This window comes from Lithobates pipiens, unplaced genomic scaffold (assembly GCF_037356315.1).
Source record: "Lithobates pipiens isolate NorthernLeopardFrog02 unplaced genomic scaffold, aLitPip1_a1.2 Scaffold_16, whole genome shotgun sequence".
Lineage (NCBI taxonomy): Eukaryota > Metazoa > Chordata > Amphibia > Anura > Ranidae > Lithobates > Lithobates pipiens.
The window spans coordinates 193,235,316-193,252,349 of NW_027507748.1; the positions used below are offsets into that span (position 1 = coordinate 193,235,316).

Consider the following 17,034-nt stretch of genomic DNA (forward strand, 5'->3'; position numbering starts at 1 on the left):
TATAATAGCTTCTGCTCAGACATAACAATATTAAAGAATTTTAGCATACAGAGCCCTATCTTGAACTGGCAAATCTAGTTATCTGCAATTTTTGCTGGCGGGAATTCGGCCAGCTAAATTCCGATGGAGCATACACACGGTCGCATTTTCTGATGGGTACGTGGCATTACAGTTTGTGTTAAAAACCAGAGGGTTTTCTTTGCACACATTTGCAAATATATGCAAGTTCCACATTCCACTAGATCAGTTAGTGCTTTATTGGCTGCTTTTCAGCATTATTTATCTAGTCCCCATATACAAGGTGGATGTTCAGTCATAACCTGATGCCGGCTGTGCTTGTAAGGTTCTTTAGGCTGCTCTGTAGTATTTTTGTTAGTCACCTCTGTTAAATTGTTTGTTTTTTTTGTAGGCCTTTTAAACTTTCCTGTATTTCCCACTTGTCAGTTGGACTGCTTTTGGATGGGCCATTGTACCCGAATACTCATTCTTTGTTCCCAAATGTATGATTAAGAAAATAGGATTTTTTTTACTCTTAAAATCATTTTCTTGGAGCTTATTACAGGATGTTGGTCCTTCTATTCTATTCTTATTATTTACTCTAACTATTGCTTGCTAGCAAAATTGAGGCATGTTGGGAGTGGGAGGGATTATAGCGGGCTGTCCTTACAACTTTGTTGTGCTAGCATTTTATCTCCTGAAGGTAGCAGCATAACCCAAATTACCTGAATACTCATCCTGTGTCTCGAAATGTATTTCAGGAAAAAGCATTTTAAGATCAGTTGAAATGAGCTGCAACCACCCCAGGCATGCTATTTAATGAAATTTTCCTTTTTCTAATGTTTCATTTTAACCTCTTCAGCCCCGCAAGATTTGGCTGCTGAATGACCGGGCCATATTTTGTGATTCGGCACTGCATCGCTTTAACTAACAATTGCGCGGTCGTGCAATGCTGCATCCAAACAAAATTGACGTCCTTTTTCCCACAAATCGAGCTTTCTTTTGTGCTATAAAATGCACTGATTACTGTAAAAATGGCACTGGCAGGGAAGGGGTTAACACTAGGGGTGACCAAGGGGTTAAATGTATTCCCTAGTATGTGTTTTTAACTGAAGAGGGAAGGGACTGACTAGAGAAAGTAATGGATCGTGGTTCCTAGCTAATAGGAACACACGATCTGTCACTCCTCTCAGAACAGGGAAGTGTGTGTTTACACACACTCGTCCCTGTTCTGTCTCTTGTGCTTGCGATTGCTTGTGGCCGGTGGTCATCACGACCGTCGTCCACAAGCATAGGTACTCCGCCTGCTATCCCAATCCCACAAGCCGATGTATAGCTATGACGATTCGTGGGATTGTGTCAACCTGCCGCAGTAAAATGATGGCGGCTGGTCGGCAAGCGGTTAAGATTTATTAAAATCGTTGCTTCCCGCCCATTTGGAGCTTTTAACATTTTTTTATTTTGCTATGGTAATGATCCCCAGTGGCAATCCCTTGCCTATTATCCTAGAAAATAGCCGTTACTAATTTTGACATTCAGCTCCCTTTGGCTTTTATGGGGTTTGGCTTTGGCACTAAAACTTTAGTAATATTCACTGAACTTTTCCCAAACCAAAGCCAGTTATGTTTGGCTTATCACTAAAGAGAAGTCAAAAATCATAATATTTTTGCATTTAATAGCCATTTATTGTCATTCATTTGTTGTAGTTACCTTCAAAAATACAGTATAGCCAAGTAGTAATAGCCCATGAAGCCAAATACTGTTTTCCTATCTGTTTATTCTTTCTTGGATCAGAGTATGTGCAGTTAAATTTCAAATCGGCTTGGCTCCCTGTAAGGAGATAAACCTTCTAGATGCATTAATACATAACATGTATATAGCAATCCACAATCATCAAAACCAAGTGCAAGTGAATGCTGATAACATACCAACCCCGGAGGACTGCTGGAGCAGGGAGAAGCAACTGCAATGCGTTAGTCGATAAATCCAAACAGAATGGTGTAAGCCACACTTTTTAAAAAAAGCAGTGCTTCACACAGACATGAGATCACTGAGGAAGATGTGGTCCTACCATGTAGAATCTCATAGTTAAAACTCGGCTCTCCTTTTATTCAAACTCTATTGACAGGCAAGGAACAAAGAACAGCGGGCAAAGATCCTGACCCGTTTTGTACATTCAGCACTTCATCAGGGGTGGGAATATTTCTGAAACAAACAATACAATAGCAATACCATGAATGATATCACCTGAAGTATGAGCAATCACAAGTCATTCTCTTTTACATAACAGATACCCAGGTATCAATGTGTGAGAAATGAAAAGCACAACACTGAACAAAAAACATGTACAAAAGCAGAAGTAAAAATAACAACAAATAAAATATGCAATGTTTAAAACCTACAGTGCTTAAAGGGGACGGCCTCAAAGATCTTTAAGGGAAAGTTTATCAAACACAATATACAGTGCATTACAATTATTAGCTCCAACAGCAAGGAGTGTTGGCTTTAAGCTTGTGTATTCACATTAACTCAGTGACATTTTGAAACTTACCTCTCTTACTGTTCCAAAAGTCCAAATGGATGGTGATGAAGTGTTAAGCAGTATTAAACCCCAAAAACAAAAATATTGCAGCTTACCAATCGGTACTGTGGTGGCTGCATTTTTTTCTAGGGTTTTATCCCTTTATTTCACCCGCTGATCTGGCCTGTGACACCCTTTCGGCCTTAGGCTCCTTTCAGACAGGGTGGATCCGTCCAAGTAGATCCGCCTGCTCAGCGGGCGGTTCTGCCCACTGATCCCCACTGAGCTGGCGGAAGACAGCTCCGTTATATAGAGCTGACATGGACACAGCCAGCTTTCTCCTATGGGGCTGTTGAAAACTAACTGCATATCCTTTTCCATCTGATTGTCATCCCATACGCTGGAGGGATGGCGAACATATCGCCATCTGTCTGTGTTTATAGCGGTCTGAATCGAGATCTATGGGAGGTCCGATCGGGTCCACCTGAAAAACGGACAGGCGGACTCGAAGGGTCTGCTTGTTTGAAAAGGGCCTTAGCCTGTCTGCATTCTGGATGAAATGGTAAAGCAGACACCTTTTGGACAGCAGGATTGTTTGTGTAGGGGAGGGTAGTGTCCTAGACTAGCAGATTTAGATGGACTTGATTAACATATTGAAGCTGACCTCCAGATATCACTTTATAAGAAGTTGAAGCAAACCTTTTTTCTCCTTTTGGAAAAAAGGTTTTACACTAATGAATAAAAACTGGCTATTGTAAGCACACCTGTTTGTGTTAAATGGTTAGTCTAAACCCTTTAACCGTCACACTTTCTGACCAGCTTGGTCTGTTAAATGAAGTTGAAAAATAACACCATACAGGCTGGATCACCAGGTGAAAATAAAGGAAAAAATGCTAAAAATGAAAACTAATGCAGCCACCACATCTAATTATTGGTAAGATGCAATGTAATAAATTTTGGTTTTAATACCACTTTAAAAAGTCAAAGTGCTTCATTAATGGCAAACCACATTGGATCTTGATTCATCAGTTCAGTTCATATAATATTAAATGTACCTTGGTGCATACTAATTCCCTAGTGGTTTTGGAGAAAACTTCACTAGTGATATTTACATAGGCACAACATTTACACATGGCATGGCCATGTCCATATACACCAGTTGTGGAAATCGGCTACATGATGCAGTGATAGGGCAAGTTATTAAATCCCTGTTTAAATTCCTGCCTCTGCTAAGACTTAAAGGATACGTTCACCTTTGTTCATCCTTTTTTTTTTTTTTTTTAATCTCCAGCTTCCTTATGTACCAGTATTGCAAAAATGTACTTCTTTTACAAAAAAAAACTGCTTTCTATTTATTCTACGCACGCTTACCTCACTGTCTTTATGGATGTTTAAAACACAGCTTGATAACTTCTGCCTTACATCCTGAACAGACTTTAGGTCATGACACCAGAAGAAGTTGACCATCTGATCTCATTAGCAAACACCCTGCATCATCTACCCTCAGCTGGTCAACTCCTTCCTGTGTCATGACCTAAAGTCTGTCCAGGAAGTAAGGCAGAAATAATGGAGCAGTGTTTTTAACCACTTAAAGACCAGGCCTATTTTTCAAACCTGTTTACAAGTTAAAATAATTGTTTTTGCTAGAAAATTACTTAGAACGTAAAAACATTAATATTTTTTTTTCAGACAACATAGAGAATAAAATGGTGGTTGTTGCAATACTTTGTCACACCGTATTTGCACAGTGGTCTTACAAGCACAATTTTTTAGGAAAAAATACACTTTTTTTAAATTAAAAAATAAGACAAGAATTGATATCCAACATGTCATGCTTCAAAATCGCGCCCGCTCGTGGAATGGCGATAAACTTTGCCAGTTAAAAATCTCCATAGGCGACGTTTAAAAATTTCTACAGGTTACCAGTTTTGATTTACAGAGGTGGTCTTGGGCTAGAATTATTGCTCTTGCTCTAACGATCATGGCAATAGCTCGTATGTGTGGTTTGAACACTGTTTTCATATGTGGACGTGACTTACGTATGCGTTAGCTTCTGCAGCGAGCTCGACGGGACAGTGCGCTTTAATGTTCTAATTTATTTTTTATTTTTACACTGACTTACTAAAAAAAACAATTTGGGTCACTTTTATTCCTATTACAAGGAATGTAAACTTCCCTTTAGAAAAAAAATCATGACAGGACCTCTTTAATGTGAGATCTTGGGTAAAAAAAAACTCATATCTCACATTTTACACTGAAAAGCGATTAAAAAAAAAGTTTTTTTTTTCAATAAAAAATTTCCCCTTTAGGACCATTGGGCAGAAGTGATGTTTGATGGCTTACCGACGGCTCTGGTAAGCGTCGGAGAGCACTGGGGAGATGTGAGAGGGGGGAGCACCTCTCCCACCGTCGATAAAAGTGATCTCGTGGCAAATCCGCCACAGAGAACACTTTTATCTGAAAGCAGACTGCCTGCTGTTTAAAGATACCGGGGTTGTGGCAGCTATTTGCTGCCATAACTCCGGTATTCAACGTCAAATAGCCGCTGTATGACAGTGGGGGGTCCATAAGGAGTTAAACAACCATGAAGACAGCGAGGCAAGGGTGTGTAGAATAAATGGAAAGCTGTTTTATTTTTGCAAGAGAAGTACAATAATGCTATATTGGAAAAAGGTGAACTTAGCCTTTATAGAAGGTTTGTAGATATGATGGTTTAGGATCTATGGCCAAGATAAAGGATAACTAAACCCAAAAACAAAATTGCAATATACTGCAGCTTACAACCCTTATATGTAGTGGCTGACTTTGTTTTATTTTTATTTTTTTCAAGCTAAGAACGTTTTGGCAAATGCAGAATATTATCTGTTAATCTTACCGGAAATGCATTTTCCTTTCCACTACCTATAAGCTGCATAGACGAATATCTTCCTTCCTAGCTATCTTCTGTAAATTACCAATTGCCCTCGCCCTCCATGTAATGAAGAAGAAGAGATACAGACATGTTTGTATTCCGTATCAGGAGAGCATATTAGGGTGACAACCATGGCTTTCTCCATAGATACAGTGGAAGAATGACATAGCCACCCAGGGACATAAAGTATGTTATTTGCAGAATAACCAGGTGAAAAAAAAGTAATGCCGCGTACACATGACCTGACTTTTCGACAGCAAAGTTCCAACGGACAATTTGATCGTGTGTGGGCTTCATCAGGCCTTTTCTGACGAAAAATCTGATGGACTTTAGAAATAGAATGTTTCAAATCTTTCTGCCGGAACCAGTTGCTAATGAGAAAGCTGCTCGTCTGTATGCAGGTCCGACAGACCAACAACAAAGCAAGGGCAGCTATTGGCTACTGGCTATTGAACTTCCTTTTTCTAGTCCCGTCATACATCATCGCATTAAACGAGTGGACTTTGGAGTGATCGTGTGTAGGCAAGTCCGTTTCGGCGGAGATCCATCGAAAAGTCCGTCAGAGTTCATTCCAATGGAAAGACCGGTCGTGTGTACGCGGCATAAGAGGATTGAAAAAAACAAAAAACAAATGCAGCCGCCAAACCAAGGGCTAGTAAGCTGCAATATATTACAGTTTTGGTTACACTTTAAACCAGTATTGGCTTATACAAAACCATATATACTTTTAAACGTTGCATATTTCGTTTTTTTGTCATTGTTATTTCTACTTTCCGTTTTTGCACATGGCTTTTAGATCCACACAATGTTTAATCCTAGGAATCTATTTTAATTATTGGCTTGTAATTACTTATATATTTCAGGTGATTTCATTCATGTGGCTGCTATTTAGTGATGTTTTGTTTTATGAGTAATCCGTAATAAAGCACTTTATTCATTAACTTGTTCGTATACCTGCTGGGCCTTTTAATTAATCCAGAATAAAAGCTATTTTAACTGTGAGTTTTGGATCCTTGAAGCGCTTCTTCATTACTGATCTCACGTCGGAGTGAAGTGCTGCTTTTAATGCCGAGCTTTGCGCTATTCAGTTTACATTCCCAGAAGTCTGCTGTGTCAAATCTAATTCTCATCTGAGCAAGGGGACCACAGAGAACCAAGAAAATTCAGGTTGAGTAGCATCATTTACAATTAAATTATTGGCTCTGAAACTGTTTTATGCACAGCTGACAAAGCCTATTGCTCTGGCAATATATTAAGAATTATATACAATTGATGTTGTACTTACTTTTCTAGTATTTATTAAGTTTATAGAAATATGTGCTTTAATTAAATGTAATTATTATAATTTAGGTAATTTAATTACGTTTATTTACCTTATCTAATATACAACATTTTTGAAGATGAAATAGTATAACCCTTAAAGGTTATGGTAAGAAGGGGTTAAGAAATCAGAAGACGTGATTTTACGGATATTTTATTTTCAGTAATGTATGGATTGCTACACAATGCTTATTGCTGTTGGCCATTAAAGATGCTACAAAAAATCCATTACTACATCTCAGTGGGAAGTACTCCCTAAGCTGCGCTTAATGCTCCATGTACTCACACATGATTGCAGTGAATAGGGTGTTAGGCTGGACTTTACAATGTGACAGCAAGCACAGTGTAGCATGCTTTCATCTTATGTAATGAAAGTAAATGCATCAAGGACTGTTAATGTGTAGCTTTTCATTTTATTATTCCCTGGTGGGTACTATACAGAATGACAGCTACAGTAAAACGAGTCTGTCTGTAGCATAAACATTGCTAAATGTTGCATGAGTGGGCCAATAAAAGCTTTGCAGAGTTACAAAAGGAATACGATGTAAAAGGAATAATAAAAACAGTAGCACAGCACAAAAACAATATATGTTTATATGTTTTTAGTTAAATAAGGACATGTTGGGGGTTATTTACTAAAGCTGAGGAGCGCAAAATCTGGTACAGCTCTGCATAGAAACCCATCGACTTCCAGGTTTTATTGCCAAATCTTAATTGAACAAGCTGAATTTTGAAGCTGATTGGCTGCTATGCACAGCTCTATCAGATTCTGAGGGCACCAGTTTTAGTAAATCTCCCTGTTATCATGTAAAATGAAACACCATGGGGGTTATTTACAAAAGGCAAATCCACTTTGCACTACAACTGCAAACTACAAGTGCAAAGTGCATTTGAAAGTGTACTTGGAAGTGCAGTCGTTGTAGATCCGAGGGGGACATGTAAGGAAAATAAAAAATAGCATTTTAGCTTGCACATAATTGGATGATAAAATCAGCAGAGCTTCCCTCTCATTTCAGAGCTACTCCTCAGTTTTTCAGGGACTGCACTTTCAGTGCAATTTCAAGTGCACTTTGCACTTGTAGTGCACAGTGGATTTGCCTTTCTTAAATAACCTCCCATGAGTTTGATTTACTAAAGGCAAATAGACTGTGCAGTTGCTCCAGAGTTTAGTAAATGAAAAGAAGCTTCACTTTGCAAAGAATACCCAATCACCTGCAAGGAAATAAAAAAAAAAAAAGAATTTTTGCTTGCACGTGACTGGATGATGGAAATCAGCAGAGCTTCTGCTCATTTACTACCGTAAGTTCTGAAGCAACTGCTCTTACAGAGTGCAACTGTAATTTGCAAAGTGTACAGTCTACTTGCCTTTTAGAACATCAACCCCTTTAGTAAGAAGCAGTTCTCCCAGGTCTACATTTTTGTAAATATTTTATTATATCTTTTCATGCGACAACACTGAAGAAATTACGCTTTGCTACAATGTAAAGTAGTGAGTGTACAGCTTGTATAACAGTGTAAATTTGCTGTCCCCTCAAAATAACTTAACACACAGCCATTAATGTCTAAACCGCTGGCAACAAAAGTGAGTACACCCCTAAGTGAAAATGTCTAAATTGGGCCCAGTTAGCCATTTTTCCTCCCCGGTATCATGCGACTCGTTAGTTACAAGATCTCAGGTATGAATGGGGAGCAGGTGTGTTAAATTTGGTGTTAGCACTCTCTCTCACACTGGTCACTGGAAGTTTAACAAGACACCTCATGGCAAAAAACACTCTAAGGATTTGAAAAAAAAGAATTGTTGCTCTACATAAAGATGACCTAGGCTATAAGAAGATTGCCAAGACCCTGAAACTGAGCTTTAGCATAGTGGCCAAGATCATACAGCGGTTTAACAGTAGAACAGGCTTCGTCATGGTTGGTCGATCAAAGAAAATGAGTGTACGTGTTCAGTGTAATATCCAGAGGTTTTCTTTGGGAAATAGACATATGAGTGCTGCCAGCATTGCTGGAAAGGTTGAAGGGGTGGGGGGTCAGCCTGTCAGTGCTCAGACCATATGCCGCACACTGCATCAAATTTGGTCAGCGTGACTGTCGTCCCAGAAGGAAGCCTCTTCTAAAGATGATGCACAAGAAAGCTCTCAAACAGTTTGCTTTAAGAGGAAGTAAACCCATTTGATTCCCTGCAAAGGTAAAGCATAATGGACTACTATGCATCGCATAGTAGTCCATTATGTGTCACTTACCTGACACAGGAGCCAGCGAAGTCACCACTGTCCCCTTGTGTACGGAGCCTCCATCTTCTTGGTGGGTCATTCGACGGAGCCGCGATGACATCACTCCCGCGCATGCGCACGGGAGCCGCCACTCGCGGCACATCATCGCTAACAGCGGCACGCTCAGTGCACCTGCATGCCGCTGTCTATGGCGCATGTGCTGTAGACAGCGGTGCCTGTCTTTTGGCAAATATCTCCTAAACCATGTAGGTTAAGGAGATATTTCTTGGACCTACAGGTAAGCCTTAATCTAGCCTTAATCTAGCCTTAATCTAGGCTTACCTGTAGGCCAAAGTGGTTTGTAAGGGTTTACAACCACTTTAAGACAAGCAGATTAAGGACATGTATTACTGAAACCATGTCTTGTGGTCTGATGAGACCAAGATAAACGTATTTGGTTGGTTCAGATAGTGTCAAGCGTGTTTGGCGTGAACTAGGTGAGGAGTACAAAGACAAGTTTGTCTTATCTACAGTCAAGCATGGTGGTGGGAGTGTCATGGTCTAGGGCTGCATGAGTGCTGCCGGCACTGGGGATCTACAGTTCATTGAGGAAAGCATGAATGCCAACATCTACTGTAACTCGCTGAAGCGGAGCATGATCACCTCCCTTCGAAGACTGGGCTGCAGGGCAGTATTCCAACATAACCACCCCAAACACAACTCCAAGAAGACCACTGCCTTGCTAAAGAAGCTGAGGGTAAAGATGGACTGGACAAGCATGTCTCCAGACCTAAAACCTATTGAACATCTGTGGGGTATCCTCAAATGGAAGGTGGAGGTGCGCATGGTCTCGAACATCTGCCAGCTCCGTGATGTCTTCATGGAGGAGTGGAAGAGGACTCCAGTGGCAGCCTGTGGAGCTTTGGTGAGCTCCTTGGCCAAGAGGGTTAAGGCAGTGCTGGAATATAATGGTGTCCAAATTGGGCCCAAAGTGTCAGTATTTTCTGTGGCCATTTTCACTTAGGGGTGTACTCACTTTTGACAGAGGTTTAGACATTAATGGCTGTGTGCGGAGTTATTTTGATGGGACACTCACTACTTTACATTGTAGCTATGTGTCATTTCTTCAGTGTTGTCACATGAAAAGATATAATAAAATATTTACAAAAATGTGAGGGGTACTGTACATACAATGAGCTTATCCAACTTTATTGCAGATTCTTACCGGCTTCTGTTCTATACAAATCGAGATAATTTAGTGCAGTAACCTTCTGAAATAAATGAACAATCACACAATGCTATTTTCTTATATATAGTTAGCAAAATTAAATATAGGGTTGAAAAAAAGAGACCACTCTATCAAGTTCAACCAATGTGTCTGTGGTTTTTATTATCTGTTGCAAAATATGAACCAAATCGTTCTCTTCGTACCTCCCAAAACCTTCTGCTCTCTAGCTCCCTTGTCACCTCCTCCCATGCTGGTCTCCTGGACTTCTCCTGATCCTCTCCCATCCTTTGGAATTCCCTACCCCAATCTGTCCGACTATCTCCAACTCTGTCCACTTTTAGGTGATCCCTGAAAACTTTTCTCTTCAGAGAATCCTATCCGGGCCCTCACCTAACAACTGTACTTTTATTTTCTCCATCAGCTCATCCCCCATAGTTATTACCCTTTGTATCACTTGACCCTCCCTTTTAGATTGTAAGCTCTAATAAACAGGGTTCTCTGATTCCTATTGAATTGTATTTTAATTGTACTGTTAGCCCTAACGTTGTCGATATGCACTATATATATCTTGTATAATAATCGAATAATCGAATAATTCCCATTTTAGTTGTCAAAACTCTGAGCTAGTACCACTTCTTGGGAAAGAGAGCTTCATATTTTTACTGTTCTATCAATAAAGAACCCTTTCCACAATCTAAGGGTTAATTATCTTTTGATTCTAACCTCACATTTAACCATGTGTTCTCTTCAGAGACCTTAGAGAAAACAGTTTATTGCAATTACTGAAATCACCTTTGATATATTTGTATATTGTAATTTTATCCCCCCCTTAAGCCTAATACACATGGGCTGAATGTCGGGCGGCATCGGCCGGTTCAATAGAAACTGGCTGACATTCGGCCTGTGTGTACTGATGTTGATCTGGCAGAAGCCTGGTCTGAATTTGGCCGGCTTCTGTCGAAGGGGCATAGCCGAAAAAGGTTTGCGGATTGGCTCCCAATCAGTGCTCATAGCCAATGGCTGCGAGCGCTGACCTGAGTGTTCTGGTGTGTGTGTGTGTGTGGGGGGGGGGGGGGGTGCATGTCCTATCAGAAATACAATGGCTCAGCAGAGGCGATTGCTGTACTAACATTGGATAGTACAGTGGCTCCTCCTTAGCAGTGAGTTTTTTTTTTTTTTCCATTCAGCCCTGCTGGGTTGAACGTAAAAAATGATTTGTGTGTACTAGGCTTTGAGTGCCTCTTCTCCAGAGTGGCTAACTATAATTAATCCTCATAGCTCCATCCCCCTTATCCATTGTGTTCCCTATCACTGAACTATTTCTAATTCAACGTCTTTCCTGAGAACTGAACTGCATATTCAAAATGAGGCCAATATTTAAGATGTGTCTGCCATCAAACGTGATGGAATTGCCAAAAGTTATCTATGGTTTTCCACCTATGGCTTAGTGGTTAGCACACCTGGCTTGCGACACTAGGGTCTCTGGTTCATTTCTTAGCCAGGACATTCTCTGCATGGAATTTGCACTTTCTCCCTTTGTTTACATGGGTTTCCAACCACAGTCTGAGAAGATATGCGAAATTTTTTAGTTCGATATAAATATAGCATTATGTTGTTTTTATGTGCGGCGCTATAATCATAGAGGTCCCAAACACACTAAATTATAAATAAATATTGGTAAAAGGTAGAAATGTAACAGTCTTGAAGCTATCAATATGCCTGTACACCATGTTGCTTAGTAGCAGATATATATATATATATATATATAGCAAAATAGCACAGTGTTATTATTCATTTATTGGATGTATGTAAGGAGATTTCAGCCTGTTTTACCAGCTGCTTGTTTTTTTGTAATTGTCATACCTTTTTTTACATATGTTCTCAAAAAGACTGCTAAATGAGTATTCATGCTTGCTATGATTAAGCGATCGGTCCTGGTGTCATAAAATGAGAACCTGCATCTTGCCCTGTAGAAGTGCCATACCCTTGGCCAGAAATGTCACCAAATAGGAGACGTTGCTGCAAGAAATGTAGGTACAGTGCTGGGGTTGCCTGAAATGTTACATCCAGATCTGTGCAGACTTCACAGACAAGCAGGGAGTAGATTTACTGGGACCTTCTATATGCAAACCTGGCACAGCCACTGTTATGCAAAGAATGACATTTCAAGTATTTTGGTGGTTTGAAACAGGTTTTAGTAGAATTATAACATGGCCAGTGTTCATGCATTAAGGTGAAAAACCTCCTGTAATACAGCAGCCCCCCAGAGCCCCTCTTTTACTTACCTGAACCTGTTCTTTCCAGTGACAGAGACGAGCACACCATCTCCAGCCAGTGACTTGGGTCCTGATTGGATAGATTGATAGCAGCACAGCCATTGGATCCTGCTGCTGTCACTCAAATCCAGTGATGTAGGAGCCAGGGGGTGGGGCCAGTGGACACAGCAGCAGGACACCGAGCGCACCCGCATGAGTGCCCCGAGGGAGAGCCGCTGTCCAATGGAGCACTCGAGAAGAGCAGGAGTAAGGAGCGCGCTGAGGGACCTAAGAAGAGGAGGATCATGGCCACAAGGAGGTAAGTATGACATGTCTGTGTTTTTTTTTTTAACTAACCTTTACACATACTTTAATGCATACAGTGCATTAGGATAAAAACCCTTTTGACTTTACAACCCCTTTAATCCAAAATGTTGTCAAATTTACCACTCATACTTTCTCATATTAGGCCTTGTTTAACCTTTTTGGAGCAGGTACCTCCCAGCCCTTCAAGTGGTTTAGGATGCCGGGAGACAGGGCGGGGTTTATGATCATGTGACGGCATTCACATGATTGGAAAGCTCTCGATCGCAAGCAGCATTCGCAAGCTTTCCGTTAGGTGTTAGTAACTGTGCCGGGAGTGTGCAGGGCCCGTGCTTTCAGCATAGCTGTATTTTCACCAACACACAACGCATTTTTTAGCACCCCCGACCCACCCTCCTTAATCTAATATGGTGGCCAGAGACATACCTCCCAACTTTTTGAGATGGGAATGAGGGACACCCATTGGCAAAAGTATATAGGCATAGGACACGCCCCCTGCCATGTCCCCCCTAAAGGAGAATTGTACAAAAAAAGATTAGTTAAACCCACAAGTGCTTTTTTTTTACCACTACTATTCCTTTACACTGGCTTTTGAAATTCAAAAATTCAGCCATTTAAAAATTGGATGAAAGGCTTAGCACTGGGAAATACTTTTTGATAGATAAGTAGTGCATTTGTTTACACAACTATATAGCTCAGACCGAAAAGAGGGACAGAGAGACTTTGTTTAGAATGACGGTCAGTCCCTCAAAATCCGGGATAGTTGGGAGCTATGCAAAGGGGGTGAACATGTGCTACTACAGTAATGATAATGGGTCCATATGTAAGGGTCTGTGCTACTGCCTGTTGCAACTTATTCAAGTGTAATGCACGTGGTTGTGGTGCATTTGCAGCCTTTCAAAAGTTAAAACAAGTGGGGGAGGCGAAATATCGCTTCCACTGTGAATTGCTATTCAGAGAATTGGCAGTGACATCTACAATTGTTGATAAGCCCTTCATTTTGTACTTTCTATTTTCATCCTGAAGTTTTTAAAATAAACATATAGCATTCTCCTCACAACTGTGATTAGATTAACAGCTCGCTTAAATCTCCTTTTTCAATGGTACATTAGCGTGCTCACCTGCTGTAAAGTCTTTCTAAAAGAAATCAATAGCAAATAATTCAAAGGCTGTTACCTTGTGACTATTGCTAAGCTCTTGGGAGATTATGGATGGTTTTTAAGCTTCTGCTTGAAAAAGAATAGGCAATGCTTCAGCTGCTATAAAAAAAACAAATGGGATGGATAATTCATCAGATGGCCAATTTATTGGAAGCTTGTCTTCGTTTTGCTCAGTATAGCTGTTAGATTTTGTGATAAAGTAACCAGTGAGAATAGAAATATGGCGGCTGAGCTGACTTGTTTTAAAGATGAAATAAGGAGGCTGAGAGAATTGACTTGTTTTAAAAGGCTTTGGTACAACCTAATGAGTCACTGAGATTTGTACAGGCATACCCCACGTTTAAGTACACAATGGGGTTTATTTACTAAAGCTGGAAAGTGCAAAATCAGGCTCACTTCTGCATAGAAACCAATGAGCTTCTAACCCCAGCGTGTTCAATTAAGCTTTGGTAATAAAACCTGGAAGCTCATTGGTTTCTATGCAGAAGTGAGTCTGATTTTGCACTTTACAGCTTTAGTAAATAAACCCCATTGTGTACTTAAAAGTGGGGTATGCCTGTTATGTCCAAATTTACTAGGCAGCAAAGCACCACCTTTGAGTCAAGAGAGCTTTAGCAGTTTCTATATTGCTATCATCGATTGGTTCCTGTGCTCCAAAAGTTTTTTTCCCCATTCATGGCCAGGCCATTTTTTTTCTATTTAGCACTGTGCTACTTTAACTGGTAATTTCGTAGTCCTGCAACACTGTACCCAAACAAAATTTATATAATTTGTTTTTCACACAAATAGTGATTTATTTTGGTGGTATTTGATCACCACTGCATTTTTTATTGTTTGCAATAGAAATGAAAAAAGACTGTAAATTGTTTTGAAAATCCAATATTTTTTGCTTTCTGCTACAAAACATCCAATGAAAAAATAAAAAAATCTTCATAAAGTTTGGTCAAAATGTGTTCTGTTACATATCTTTGTTAAAAAATAAAATAAAATCCCAATAAATGTATATTGATTAGGTCGCGTGAAAATTCTAGTGCTCAAAAAACTATGGTATGTATGTGTGTGTGTGTGTGTGTGTGTGTGTGTGTGTGTGTGTGTGTATGTATATGTGTATATATATATATATATATATATATATATATATATATAGTGTGTGTGTATGTATATATGTGTGTATATATATATATATTATACATTTTACTGGAATTTGTATTTTTTTTTTTTTACACTACTAATGGCAGTGATCAGCAACTTATAATGGGACTGTGATAATGCAGTCGGCAAATTGACACTAACTGGGGGAAACTGACATTACCAGTGACATACGGTGATCAGAGATAACATACATTGTCACTGTACTAATGACACAGGCTGGGAAGGGGTTAACTTCTAGGCGATTGCGAGGTTAAATGTGTGCCTAAATGTGCTATATGTGTAAAGTGTGCTGCTTTTACTAATAGATCTCTTATGCCGCGTACACAAGAGCGAAATGTCCGACAGAAAAAGTCAGACGGAAGCTTTTCATCTTATATTTTCTGATCGTGTGTATGCCTCATCTGACTTTTTTTTTCGAAAATTCTGATGGACGTAGAAATAGAACATGTTCTAAATATTTCCGACAGAACCAATTCCTATCGGGAAAACCGTTCAACTGTATGCTGTTCCGACGGACCAAAAACAATGCATGCTCTGAAGCAAGTACGAGATGGAGGCTATTGGCTACTGGCTATTGAACTTCCTTTTTCTAATCCCGTCGCATGTGCTGTACATCACCGCGTTCTTGACGATCGGACTTTGGTGTGATTATGTGTATGCAAGACCGTTTCAGCGGAACTCCGTCGGAAAAACCTTCAGAGTTTAATCCGATGGGAAACCCTGTCGTGTGTACAGGGCATTAGTTTCTCATCTTTGCTTTGAAGGGATGTGAAACCGAGAGATTGCTCCCTCTGTACAGAGCTCTGTGTGGTGATTGTACACAGGCGATCAGTAGGTCCGGGTGTGAACAATTGGTCGGGACTTGCTCCCGATGTACACAATCACAGCAGGTGACGGCAGAGTGGGCGCACATGTGCATGCCCTACCACCGGAAGCAGGCAGAAATGTTTGGGTACTCGATTTGCCTGTGTGAGTCGCCCGTCTGCATTACATTGCGGGCGGGGAATCTGAAAATGATTAAAATTAGTTCTGCAGATGACCCAACCATATTGCTTCTGCAGGTTTTCAATAGCACTGAGTCTACCAGTGTGTGATAAAAGTACCTGCTAGATCTTGAGACCAAGGTACTTGGTATATGTAAATTTTGGGAAAACCTGAGTAGTAAATATAGGCATTGCATCTGTCATCCAGATTTTTTTTTTTTTGCAAATTCCTTTCTTTGTTTTTTTGCATAGTATAAAAAGAGAAACAAATTTAAAAAACACACCTCGCCATGCAGGGCAGGAATTATAACATTAACATTTCATCCAGAATATTTCTGATTTGGATTGTCGGGTAAGGACTTGTTCCACAAATAATATGGATGGCATTATTGGATGATTTTGTTTCTGGATGTAGTAATTGAGCAATTATTATTTTTTATATGAACTATTTCTAACTCAAACAACTTTAGTGTTTTATTTTCAGAAATTATTGTGCTATAAGTTAACTGATAAAAAATGTCAGTACTGTTTTATGATATACTTTTGATTGCTGGAGATAACACATCTGATTTATTCAAATACTGGATCACTTCATGGAATATTTTTTTTTTTCTCCCTTCTCTTTTTGCAGACAAGTCTTAATAGCATGACAAGTGTCTACAGTGAAGGTTGGGACTATGATAATGCAAAAGTCTCTGGAGACCTTGTACTCAATCTTAGTTACAGCTATAAAACTGGCGCTTTGAATGTTCTGGTGAAAAGCTGTAATAATCTAGCAATTGCTGATGAGAAGAAGAATCGAACAGACCCGTAAGCATAAAATGTTTTTAATTTCATATGATATACTGTAGTCAAATTTTAAATATTTTTTTATTGAATACAAACTTTTTTTTATTGGAAAAAAAGGTTTTCTTAAGCCCCATACACGCTATCAGATTTTCTGCTGATTTTTTTTCCTTCAGATTTACCG

The 17,034-nt window shown here is 39.7% G+C and overlaps 1 protein-coding gene across 4 annotated transcripts in view; it reads left to right on the forward strand.

The window, feature by feature from the left end:
- SYTL5 (synaptotagmin like 5) overlaps positions 1–17,034 on the forward strand; it is a 293,010-nt gene that overhangs the window by 230,610 nt on the left and 45,366 nt on the right. For all 4 annotated transcript variants that reach the window (XM_077480858.1, XM_077480859.1, XM_077480857.1 and 1 more), the window contains one exon: positions 16,696–16,874. In XM_077480858.1, coding sequence (XP_077336984.1) covers positions 16,696–16,874 — 179 coding nt within the window. The remainder of the gene's footprint in view (positions 1–16,695; positions 16,875–17,034) is intronic.